The sequence below is a fragment of the Jaculus jaculus genome, chromosome 1 (genome assembly GCF_020740685.1).
Source record: "Jaculus jaculus isolate mJacJac1 chromosome 1, mJacJac1.mat.Y.cur, whole genome shotgun sequence".
NCBI lineage: Eukaryota > Metazoa > Chordata > Mammalia > Rodentia > Dipodidae > Jaculus > Jaculus jaculus.
Genome location: NC_059102.1, coordinates 54,113,621 through 54,127,228, shown reverse-complemented (window position 1 = coordinate 54,127,228; position 13,608 = coordinate 54,113,621). Strand labels below are relative to the sequence as shown.

The 13,608-nt window shown below is 35.0% G+C and overlaps 1 protein-coding gene across 7 annotated transcripts in view; it reads right to left on the bottom strand.

Annotated features, from left to right (window-relative positions):
* The window catches only part of Rfx3 (regulatory factor X3), a 267,617-nt gene that overhangs the window by 137,257 nt on the left and 116,752 nt on the right, over positions 1-13,608 (bottom strand). For 6 of the 7 annotated variants that reach the window (XM_045150961.1, XM_045150972.1, XM_045150983.1 and 3 more), the window contains one exon: positions 2,233-2,357. In XM_045150961.1, the coding sequence (XP_045006896.1) occupies positions 2,233-2,349 (117 nt within the window). In that variant the 5' untranslated portion in view covers positions 2,350-2,357. Of the gene's footprint in view, positions 1-2,232; positions 2,358-13,608 lie in introns of those variants that run through there. The other variant, XM_045150992.1, reaches the window with a different exon arrangement.

Below are 13,608 nucleotides of genomic sequence, written 5' to 3'. Positions count from 1 at the left end.
TGTCCAATTGGAAAAGGCCCATACAGGTCCCAGCATAATATAAAAATTGGGCCTACTTCAGGACATATTACCAAAATGTCTCAAAAAATTAGGATTTAAAACCCATAATCATATAGGCCACATAGAGAGGGTCAGATATCAGAATATTTCCTTTGTATACAGCAATTTTATAACTAAATACAATCATTAAATCCAGAAAAAGGAAAGGTATTATACAGAAAATGAAGGCAATCATTGTTTGTTATATGCTATATGTTAGTAACATTTATATAACATGATAATATAAGCACTAAATACTGATCTACTAAATTAAAATGCAACTACTAGGTTGAGTCATTTGAAATTATTGTACAGTAAAGTATTGTATCAGTAGAGGTCTACAAACACAGCTCAGCAGAAAAGTGCTTGGGTAGTATGTGGGTTTGATCACCAGGACTGCCAAAACTAAAAAAATAAAATACTAAAAAATACAAATATGTCAGGAGTATGAGGAATAAGAAGAGGGGAAGGGAAAGAAAAAGAGAGGAAGGGTGAATTAAGATGTTTAAAAGAAAGGTACTTAAATAATGCTTAAAAAAATCAAGACACATTAAAATAAATATAAGTTATTTTTACATTCATGGACATATGTATCAAGATAATAGGTTAAAAAAATTACATGAAGTTCCCTCTGAGGAATAGTTTATGGAGGCCAAAGAAGGGGAAGTTAAAGTTTGCTTCCGCCCAGTAACAAATCTGACAATTATTTTACCTTTTACACTATAATATATATTGCATATGATATATTGGTGATAAATAATTAATAAAAACTCAATTTTCTCTGAAAAAAAAATAAATAAGATTTTTAAAAAATGATGGGGGAGAGGAAGAAAAGGTGAGTCCAGGATAGAAGTCTATATATCTGTATCTAATCTCTCTCTCTCTCTCTCTCTCTCTCTCTCTCTCTCTCTCTCTCTCTCTATATATATATATATATATATATATATATATATATATGACAGAATTTTTTAGATCTCAACATAACAGTTTTTGCTGTTAGAAACACTATCCTCATCTCATTCTATATTCATTTTTAAAATTGTTCTTATACAAACCAGAATGGTTTTAACTGTCCAGTGTTTCTTTAATATTGACAGATTGCTGTTATTTTTTACAAATTAGGAATGCAGAATGATGTCTCACTTGTTCTTGTGCTTTGGAACATGCCCTCTTTTCATGAATATTTTTCCAATTCTGAAGTTGGTAATGATCAGTAATCATACATCCTATTTTAGTGGTTAAAAAAAGAAAAAAAAAACAAGAAATAAAAACAAAACTAACAGATTGAAACATGAAAGTTTTCATAAAATGAAACTACATATAGTTTAACAATCAACTGACATAATTAGATAGAAGTGTATGTGTGCTACAGACAAACAAGGAGTATGCTGAGGTTACAAAGAAAAGCTGAAGAGTCAGACTCTGTTACGATCTAACACTGCTCATCTAGTCTAACACGAATCTGTATCTTGAAAAAATACATAACCTTTCATATATGAAGATACCCCTGTCCAGTCACTTATTCGTAATTGTAGGAACAACATTTGCTGAGGATTTCCCACATACTGAACCCTTATAGGCAAACTTAGCTATCAAGATGATGTTTGTTCTGTGATACAGGGTAATTATTACTTCTGTTCTAACCACTCTGGGGAAAGTGACAGGCCAATGTATCCAGAATCCACATGCTGAATTGTTAACTGACATAAGTAGCATTATTTATTCAATATATTTCCAAAACAAGCCAAATTTAAGCATGGATAAGACCCACATTAAGCATTTATTGATGACTTAGCTTCCAATTTTTTTCAATGGGATGAGTCAGAATTCTAGCTTATTAAAGTAATTTTATTTCCTTTAACAGAATTTAGCAGCTATCTAATGCTAAGGCACTTTGTAAAACAACACAAAAGTAAAATTGCTCTCTATGAGATACATGTATGCTTTCCATTTTTAAGTTCTACTTTGAGTTAATTAAGTAAAGATAATTATTTTGATGCTTCAATAAGAAAATATCTGGAAATTGGAAAAAGCAATAAGGAGAGGATAGAAGAAATCCAAGATTAACTTTAGGGTGGATGAGTCAGAAACAAACAAACAACAACAACAAAAAAATACCTCTCTTTAAGAGCTTTAAGAGTGGAGAGAAGCTCTTTCAGAAGGGACCTGGTCTAAGGGAGAGCAGATCCTTACCTGCTGCTGCACCGGCACTTGCTGTACCACTTGAGTAGGCACTGCTGCTTGACTAGCCACAGATGTCTGCAAAGTCACTGTCGAACCTGTGTCTGACCCGGTCTCTGATGTCTGCATGGTGATCTCTGAAAAATATAAAAACAAAATCTAAACTGTTCTTGCATGACAAGCTTCATTGTCTCAACTCGCATAATACCTCTCATTCCAAAACACTGCCAAGATGATTCATGTATAACTACAGTCAATCTAATAAGTTTTTAAATGCAAAAAACCACAAACTAATGATACATATTTCTATTGTAAAAAGTCTTCATGATCACAACTTTCTTGAAATTAAAGAGGTTGAAATTCACTGAAATTTATCTTTCTTAGATCCTGTTATAAATTATTTCAATTGCTTTATAAACTAGGTTCCAACATTTTCAAGATCATCAATTGTAAACACAAATAAAATTGGATGCAAAAATCTCAGCATATCCTACTTTTAAAAACTTTTATTTTATTTTATTAATTTGAGAGAGAGAAAATGGGTATACCAGGGCCTCCAGCCACTGCAAACAAATTCTAGACACATTTAATACCTTGTACATCTGGATTAGATAGGTACTGAGGAATCAAACCTGGGTGCTTAAGTTTCACAGGTAAATGCATTAGCTGCTAAGCCATCTTGTCAACGCTTCTACACACTTTTATAATCTATCAGAACAGGGAAATAGGAGTACAAAATAGAAGGCTTTTTCCAAGAGATGCAGGGATGGTTCAATATATACATATGGAAAATGTAATGGTAACACACTATATAAGTGGACTGAAGGGCAAATATCACATGATCATCTCAATAGATGCAGAAAAGTTATTTCACAAAATCCAACATCCCTTCATGGTAAAAGTCCTACAGAAACTGGGTGTAGAAAGAACATGCCTCAACATAATAAAAGCTATTCATGACAAACCTACAGCAAACACAACACTAAATGGGAAAAAAACTTGAAGCTTTTCCACTAAGTTCAGGAAAAAGACAAGAGTGTCCACTGTTCTCACTTTTATTTAATATAGAACTAGAAGTCTTAGCTACAGCAATAAGGCAAGAGACACTATAAAAGGCATACAAATTGGAAAGGAAGCAATAAAATTATGATTTGCTGATGATATGATTCTATACATAAAGGACTCTATAGACTACTAGCAAACTGCGGGAGCTGATAAACACTTTTAGCAACGTAGCTAAAAATAAACACACAGAAATCATTACCTTTCATATATACTAACAACAAACATGCAGAGGATGAAATCAGAGGATCTCGCCCATTCATAATTGCCTCAAATAAAGGGACCTTGGAATAAACCTAACCAAGAAAGTGAAGGATCTCCACAATGAGAACTTTAAAACACTCAAGAAAGAAATTGCAGAAGCCACTAGGAAACAGAAAGACATCCCATGATCTTGGATTGGAAGAATAAATATTGTGAAAATGTCAATCTTACCAAAAGCAATCTACACATTTAATGGAATACCCATGAAAATTACAATGGCATTCTTCATGGAAATAGAAAAAATAATCCCAAAATTCATTTGGAAGCACAAAAAACCTCGAATAACCAAAACAATTTTGAGCAACTAAAGTAAAGCTGGTGGTGTGACTGTAGCCAATTTTAAGCTATATTACCAAGCCACAGTAACAAAAACAGCATAGTACTGCCACAAAGGCAGACAGATCAATGGTACAGGATAGAGCACCCAGATGTTAATCTAGGCAGCTACAGCAATCTGATTTTTGACAAAAATACCAAAAATATTCACTGGAGAAAAGACAACCTCTTCAACAAGTGGTGCTAGGAAAATTAGATATCTGTATGTAGAAGGATGGAAAGAGATTCTTGCCTTTCTCCACACGGAAAAAAAACAAGTCCAAATGGATCAGGGACCTTAATATCAGACCTGAAACAATGCAACTGCTAGAGGAAAAAGTAGGGGAAACCCTTCAACATATTGGTACAGGCAATGAATTTCTGAATATAACCCCAGATACTCAGGAATAAAACCACTAATCAACCACTGGGGACTCATGAAATTGCAAAGCATTTGTACAGCAAAGGACACCAGAGCAAAGAGACAACCTACAAAATGGGAGAAAATCTTTGCCAGCTATACATCAGGCAGAGGATTAATATCCAGAATATACCAAGAACACAAAAAACACAACAATAAGAAATCAAACAACCCAACTAAGAATGGGCTATGGAACTAAATAGAGAGTTATCAAAAAAAGAAATACATAAGGCATATAAACATCTAAATTCTTCTATACCCTTAGGTATCAAGGAAATGCAAATGCAAATTAAAACTACTTTGAGAGTCCATCTCACTCCTGTCATAATGGCTATAATCAAGGAAACAACTGACCCAGCACTCAGGAGGCAGAGGTCTGAGGATTGCTGTGAATTCAAGGCCACCCTAAGATTCCATAGTGAATTCCAGGTCAGCCTGGGCTAGAGTGAGACCCCACCTCGAAAAACCAAAAGAAAAAAAAAAGAAAGAAAGAAAGAAATGACTGCCTTAGAGATAGTTACACAACCATGCTTATTGCTGCTCTATTCAAAATATCTAGGAATTGGAACCAGCCTAGATGTTCCTCAACAGGTGAATGGGTAATAAAAATGTGGTACATTTACACAACGGAGTTCTATTCAGCAGTTAAGAAAAATGAAATTATGAAATTCACAGAGAAATGGATGGATCTGTAAACTATTATACTAAGTGAGATAACCCAGGCCCAGAGAGCCAAGCATCACATGTTCTCTCTCCTACGTGGATCCTAGCTACAAATGTGTAGACTTGTGTGTGAGCTGAAACTAAAACTTGGTAGCAGAGGCCAGTAAGCTAGAAAAGGTCTATAAGGGAGGAAGGAGAGGGAAGGACTTAAGGGGATGGTATTGTATATATGTAAGTAGAAGAACAAATTACAGGGAAGAGAAAGGTTTAAGCAAGGCCAGGGGAAGAGATTGTATAAAAGGGCAGGGGGAGGGTCAATCAAAATTCAAGATACTCAGAATAAGACATATTAAAACCTACTTTTTTGGATAATGGCACATCCAGATGCTATAGATTGTTACTAGAAAGTTTTCAGTGCCAGGGATTGGATACCTTCCAGTGAGTTGTTGGCCAGGGAGGTCCCTGTTGCCTCCAAAACATTACTGGCCATTGCCAAGGCCCTTGGTTTCCCATGAGAAACAGATGGTAAGACCCTATTGCTGAAGACTTCACATGCCTAGGAGGCAAGGTCACTGAGACATCAAGCTGGGGCTGCAATGAAAATCTCCTCCCAGTAGACCAGCCAACTGAAAGCTGGAAAAAGCTGCACTGCATGCAGCCCTATGGGAGACAGAAGTCAGAAGTGAAAACAATGGATACTGGAAGCCTCAAGTTTGGCCAGACAGGCCAAATGACCAAATGGGTTCAATAATGGCATGTCTGTTCTAGGGGAAATCAACTGCTCTCTAGCTATCCTAGAGGCCTGTTCTATGGGAAAGAATACATTCCTGGTACTGAAAACCTAATCAAAAGTCTATGGCAAAGGAGGTCATAAGCCTTAAGGATATAAAGCCTGGTCTTTTCTGGTTAAATGCATGTATTATGCTCACCAAACTGCACATCAAACACTACACTTAATGTTCATATTCATATATTAATGCTCCTCTGACTTTTGGTTAGAGAAGCTTCTTTTTCCAGATGGCAATGACCACTGAGATGACCTAAAAAGCAACATAGTGCAGAGAAGTGACAGAGGAGTGTCCTGCACTGAAACATCTCTATCCCATTCTCCAAAGCTCAGAGTCCATTGTGGAAGAGTTGGTACAAAGAATGTAAGAACCAAAGGAAGGATACAACTCCTTACAATGCAACTGTCCAGACAGAAATTGGCCTCAAAACCATGACCTTTAAGTACTTAGCAATACCTTCACAAGATCCTCATATTAATAGAAAAAGACAATGACATCAAAATAAGAGAGCCTAATGTAGAGAGGGAGGGGACATGATTGAAAGTGGAGTTGTGAAAGGGAAAGTGGGGGAGGGGAGGGAAATGTCACGGTTTAGTGACTGTAAGTATAGAAGTTGTGAATAATAAAATTATACATAAAAAAACCAAAAGCAACATGACAATCCTTATTACTTACAAAAGGTATAACAAACAGTAAGTTATCACTGAGTGTTTAACAAATGTGAAGAGCTCTTCTAAGTGGCATTTATAAATAAATTCATTAATGAATAAATCAATCCATGAAGTAACCTAATGCAATTGCTATAATTTTCATTTGGAATCAGCAAGCTTGATTTACATAGAGGTGGATGGTTAGGGTTTGCAAAACTGAATCAAGCATAACCTAGATATATATTGGAGCCCAATCTTAAGATAGAAGATGTGAACTTTTCAAAAATAGCAAAAATTAATAATACGTGAAATATTACAAATTATAGCTCTTTGTAAAGAAAATCAATCATCTCCAACCATATGCACACAATTCCCTTTGGAGTAGCATTAAAACCATGAGTATTCCTCAAAGCTAATGAGCCTGACATTGTTCACTACACAATAGTCCTATCTAATTGAGAATAGAAGACCAGTGTTTCTTGAAATTTTGGGACCTTGTAGATCAGTGGAAGGTGCTTGTTTAGCATGTACAAGGCTCTAGATTACACTCAACACTTCCAGAAATGTTTTTTGAAAAAACACATGCAATCAACAGGGGGAGGGAGAGTGACAGAGCAACCCCCCAAAGAAAGCAAAGACCACACTGATTTGATGTATTACATACATGCAACAGGCTGTTGATTACATTTGTGCTATAGCAAGGAGCTAGTTCAGAGTGTTGAGTCAATGCTTTTATGTAAAGAACAAGAAAACAATCAGAAATTAGATAGCATCCACTGTGAGGTTTTTTCTAGTCTTACAGTTGCCAAGGAGACTGACAGACAATCAGATTAGTGTACAAATGAAGACAAGAGTAGCCAGTGACCACTTCTCCTTTAAGTAGCTCATTTGAAGACTCCTAGATTTCTTACACTGAAGTTGTTTTCATTAACACTTCCTCCTGTTTTCCAGAGTTGACAGGAAACCTTTTCAAAATTAGAGTGAGTGAATATACTTTATATTTGATAATTAAAACTACAATATTCTTCATTTTACAGGTGAGTCATTTAAGGCTCAGAGATGTTAAGTCACTTCCCTAAAACCATACAGATAGGGAACAGAAAGCAGGGTTTGTCTATCACATTAAAGCCCATTCTCTAAACTGTAAATTCAGAGTTTCATAATAAACACTGCATAGGTAAATAATTAGAATAAAGAAAAGTAAATGGGAAAGAAAATCTTACAATGCAAAATCTAAAAAGGAAGAAGATATGTTAACTACTGAACAGGGATCAAATCTATAGACTAAGAGCAGAGGAAAGAAGGTACAAAGAAATTGCCAGTTTTTAAATGTCAATCAAGAGCATTAGGGAGAACATTCCACCTAACCTCTGGCTGTATACCACCTCAAAATTGGCAAGAAAAAGTCCAACCAACCCAAGTATCAATCCAATTCCAGAGTTTCTTCTCTTTATCCTTACTTTCTATTCTTTGTCCAGTGAACTTGGCTTCTGGATTAGGGGTTCATGCCAACAGATTACCATCTCAGTCCGTCAGTTTAATCTGAATTGTTTGTCTGATTTTTGTCTTAACAGACACTCTTCAATCTCCTCTGATTTCATTACCATCATCAATTGAGGACAAAATACTCTTTCTCTGCCAAGCCTCAAGATTTAGGAGGGTCTCCACCCCATCCCTACCGCAAACTAACTCTAAACACCACAAATATTATTATGTCTATAATTTAATAAGTCTTTCCATTGTGTCATGATCTATCCTGATTTAAATATATTTACCAGTTTAATTCTCAGAAGACCCCCATGATCGAGGTTTTATCTCTAACTAAAAATGAGGAAACTGTGGAATGGATTTATGTGGAAAAAACCTATACAACTAAAAACAAGAAAAGCCTGAATTCCAAACATATTTGTCTGACTTGAGGGTCCATGATATCAAACAGTGAGTACATTGCATTGCAGTATCAGAGTAACAGGGCTTCCAAATGCAAGCTGAAGACTGGTAGTTTGGATAGCAAACTTCTGGTTCTGAATAAATAGTATTTGACTTATACTTCCAACAATGATGGACATTCATCTTATCTCTTTGTTCCCTCAGCAAAGGAGGTATTTCCTTTCTACTGATGAAATGATAATGCTTAACTAAAAAGAATTTTTCCAGAGCCATTTTAAATTCATTAATTCTGAAGATTTATTTACATATAAACAACAATGTTAAAACATGTTAGAAGAATATATACCTCCTAAGTTTGCGAAACAGATTATATAAACCCCCTGACAAATTTAAATACTATGTTGGTTTGTACCATTTCTGCAAAGTGAGTAACATTACATGAGGGCAATGTCTTAGCATGCTAGGTTAGGATGCCTGGTGTACTCCATGCACAACAGTTTGAGTACATTTAAGGGGTAACCATTCATCCAGGAGGGGTTTCTATTACTTTATTTATACTTGGGTATAATTTGGTTAATATGGTCTTTCACAATCTCCTTCTAAGTGATATTTGTTTATCAGACAACAACATAGTCACATTAATCCACTGTAATAAGCTAAATAAACTCCTGCAGTTTTTCAAAGATGCTGCCCATGTGTAAATGAAGTGTATATTCTTGCAGCAGAGACATGCTTAATTTCTGTCTAGTCATCCTTGCCTAATGTGGCTGTCAAGTGTATCATAAGCAACAGATACTTGTCTGACAAAGGACTTTTCTATTCTGGCTAATTAAGCAGTTGGACAATACCCGCCTGCTAATTCTAATGGTGGTTCGGCCTTGTACATCCAATTCTTGCTGAATCATGAGTATCTACAGCTAAATAGGCCACATTTGGAAAGAAGGCTAATTAATCCGTAGGAGAGGTAAAAGAGTAATGCAAAAGTCAGCTGTAAACCAGGCGTGGTGGTGCACACCTTTAATCCCAGCACTTGGGAGGCAGAAGTAGGAGGATCACCATGAGGTTGAGGCCACCCTGAGATTACATAATGAATTCCAGGTCAGCCAGGGCTAGAGTGAGAACCTACCTCGAAAAAAAAAAAAAAAAAAAGTCAGCTGCAGAATATAAAATGATTAGGGTTTGTCAACCTGATGGGCAAACCTAGGCAAATCACATTTACTTTGTAGAACAAACAAGCCGTCTTGCAAGTGTAAAGGCATTCACAGGTTTTGGTAGAACTTCCTGAGATTACTTAATATATTCAAATTCAGAGTTGAACTCCTTTTATCATACACAATCTATATGCTAGATTAAACAGTTTAATCATATGACCTAATCAATTACTCATCAAACAGAATGTTATAATTACACTAGTTCAAAAGTAGGTGGTGTTCATTTTATTTATTTATATATGTTTATATATAATATATATTTATTATATATATTATATATAAATTTATATTAAATATATATTTTTATATATTTATATGTTATATATATAATAAATGTATATATACTTTTTTGTTGTTTTGTTTTTTTGAGCTAGGGTTTCACTCTAGCTTCAGGCTGAGCTGGAATTCACTATGTAGTCTCAGGGTGGCCTAGAACTCATGGCGATCTTCCTACCTCTGCCTCCCAGGTGCTGGGATTAAAGGTGTGCGATACCATGCCCAGCTGTTCATTTTATTTTTATTGGAATATTTCATTCTAAAATAACTTGCTCCTCTAAAAAGCAAAGTTTGATTCCATTAAACTTACCATATTGATAACACTGAAAAATAACATTTAATCCTTATAGAAAATAAAAATCTACAACTTTATTGTCATGTACAACAGAGAATATCTTTCCTTTTTTCTTAGTATAAAAAGACAAAAATGTGGGCTCAGGAGCTGCCTCAATGTGTATGATACTTGCTGTGCAATCATATGGACCTAAGTTCAGATTCCCAGAAACATATAAATGTTAGATAGTGTGGTACACCCCTATAATCCCAACACTGGAAAGGTAGAAATAAGGAATCCCTGGGCTCACTAGTTTACTAATTCTAGGTAATTCATAAGGTGAGTTTCAGTGAGAAAGTCTGCCTCACAGAATAACATAGGGCTTGGGGAGAGGTTCAGAAGTGACAGGATACAAGCCTGACTTGAGTACAGATGCCCCAGCACCCATATAAAGTTGGATATACAATGGCACACAAGTCTATTAATTTCAACATGCCTCCTACAATGGGAAGCAGACATGAGAATGCTGAAACTTATGGGCTAGCTAGTCTGACTTTCCTAGCAGCAAAACACAACAAAATGAAGCTTATCTTAAACAGGGTGCAAAAAGAAAAATACCACCTCTCCTCTGAAGTGATTCTCTGACTTCACACATGTACAGTCCATATACAGTACCACCCCTAAAAACAAACACACAGCTCTCTCACACACGAGTAAAAGATGGAAAGTAATCAAGTAAGACACCTGATGTCAAATTTTGGCCTATACACACACAAGCACACATGTACATGTGCCCACACACATGCAATCACATATACACCACAAACAACATGCTAGTTCTACTTCCTATTAAAATTAAGGAAAATTATTATACAGTTACTTAATAAGTAGGGTAAAAATTAAATCACACTTAAAATATGGCTGTATTCAAGAATAAATTATTGGGCTGGAGAGATGGCTTAGTGGTTAAGCGCTTGCCTGTGAAGCCTAAGGACCCCGGTTCGAGGCTTGGTTCTCCAGGTCCCACGTTAGCCAGATGCACAAGGGGGCGCACGCATCTGGATTTCGTTTGCAGAGGCTGGAAGCCCTGGCGCGCCCATTCTTTCTCTCTCCCTCTATCTGTCTTTCTCTCTGTGTCTGTCTCTCTCAAATAAATAAATAAATAAATAAAAGAATAAATTATTTGTAAAAAAGTTAAATCCCTGGCTTAATGTAAGATCACAGGAATGCTATTTCATAATTGAAAATTTCTAATTTTAAAATACAGATCAAAGAGTTGAATATTAGTATACTTTTATACAGAGTAAGATCATTATAAAGTTCTTAAAGATAAAAAATGTATTATTAATACTGTGATCCAGCATCAGCTATATTAAGTGAATATTAAAAATAATTAAAATCTCCACTGATTAAAAATTCAGCAGCTGGGCTGGAGTGATAGCTCCTTGCCCCCTCTGCCTCTTTCTCTCTGCCACAAATAAATAAGTGAATGAATAAAATATTTTAAAATTTCAGCACTTAAAATGAGCAGTACTTTTTGGAAAATTGCCATTAACATTTACTTTCTGGAATATGAATATATGTACTTCTAACTAATCTGGAGTTCATGATTAAAAAAAAAAATCAAGGTTGGTCTAACTTTTAAAAAGCAAGGTTTTTAGGTAACTTTCAAAGCAAATATAAAATGATTTAATTTTAATAATTTTAATTAATTTTTGGAAAACATTAGATAAAATTTAGTCAACTGATTACTTACACCTACAAAGCACTATGAGCTGGTTTCTTCTCTCTATAGCCAACAAGATGAATGAAGCTGTCGTTGAACTATCAAATGTAGTCGAAACTCAAGTGCTGAGCTGGAGAAATAGCTCAGAAGTTAAGGCATTTGCCTGCAAAGCCTGAAGACCCAGGTTTGATTCCCCAGTACACACATAACCCAGATGCACAAGGTGGCACAGGTGTCTCAAGTTCATTTGCAGTGGCTAGAGGTCCTGGCACACCCATTCTCTCTCTCTTTCTCTCTCATATAAATAAATAAAAATATTTAAAAAAAAAACTCAAGCCCTTTTAATCTAAAACATACATCTAGCCAAAGTTTATTCACAGCAAAACAAAGGGCTTAATCAAATCAATAAATCATGTAAATGAAGGATATGAAAACTCCTGATTTTTTATATTATAAATGCTCTGCCTCTTCATTTAAGTTTTGTGTTGCAATATTCATGACTGTCTATATCAAATAATTTCTACTAAATTCATGTTTAGAAAAATGATTGGATAACAATGTATGTATAGTGTTCTGGAGTCATCCTCCCATGATAAATGTGATAGTGATAAATGCTAGTGATGATTAATTGGAACACTAGAAACAGGTTTCCAGGGTAACTTTGTTCACTTTTCAACAAAGATTTTCTCTTACCTAATTCTTCCCATGATTCAGAACAGAGTACAAATAATTATTTCTTCTTCAAGAAGACAAATATCAAATTAAATTACCGTTAACAGATTTTATCTTATAGCAGCAATTAGTTAAAATTAAAATAAAGCAATCTATTAACATTGGATCCCAAAGGATGTGAAAGTTATTTTGCTATTTGGTTGTAATTCTGGTTATCAAAGAAATCTACAATCAAGCACAGATGCCATCTTTGAATTATATCCACTTACATTCATGAATTAATAGGCAGATCACTCATACTAGAAAAGAGGCTAAACAATAACCACACAAAAAAAAATCAATGCCAAGCTAAGAGTCAAAAGAAAATAAAGATGAAGCCAAATAAATAAAACATTTAAGAATACTAAGTACATGGCTAGAGAGATGGCTCATTAAAAGCAAAACTTTCAAAGTCTGACAGTCCAGGTTCAATTCCTCTGTGCCCACATATAGACAGACGCACAGAGTAGTTCAATGGCAAGAGGCCCTAGTGAGCCCATATTCTTTCTCTCTCTTTCCCTCTTTTTATGTCTCTGTCTCATATAACTAAATATTTGAAATAATATTAAGTATATAATCTTACCTCCTTAAGGGAGGGTCTGAAAACAATATGGTATAACATACAGAGATTCCTACCAAAACCTCTGATACAAAGTAACATATTTTTCTCCTAATTGGTGAACTTGGTCTTCAGTAACTAAAAACTACCAAATCAAATGGACTGTTTAGTGATTATACTATATGGAATTGAAAAAGACAGTGAACATGGAACAGTTTACCACAAACTAACAATGATCATTGTCACAGTTACAAAGAATAGATACTACATATATGCCACTTATTATGTGATAGATAATTGGTTATATTTAGTTGTAATCTTACCTAAAAAGTAGATATTACTATTCTCTAAGATATGAATTTAAGTTTAGAGAAATTAATACAACCAGGATTCAAGCCTAGGTTTGTCACACTTTAATAATGACCAGTCACAAATATTTTAGGAACTGCAAATAAAATCTAAACACAAATGAATATAGTGAACCAAATACACACACACACATACATACATATACACACACACACACATACCTCATGGAGGGGATCAATAAACTTTTTTCATGAAGTCACCAACGGTAT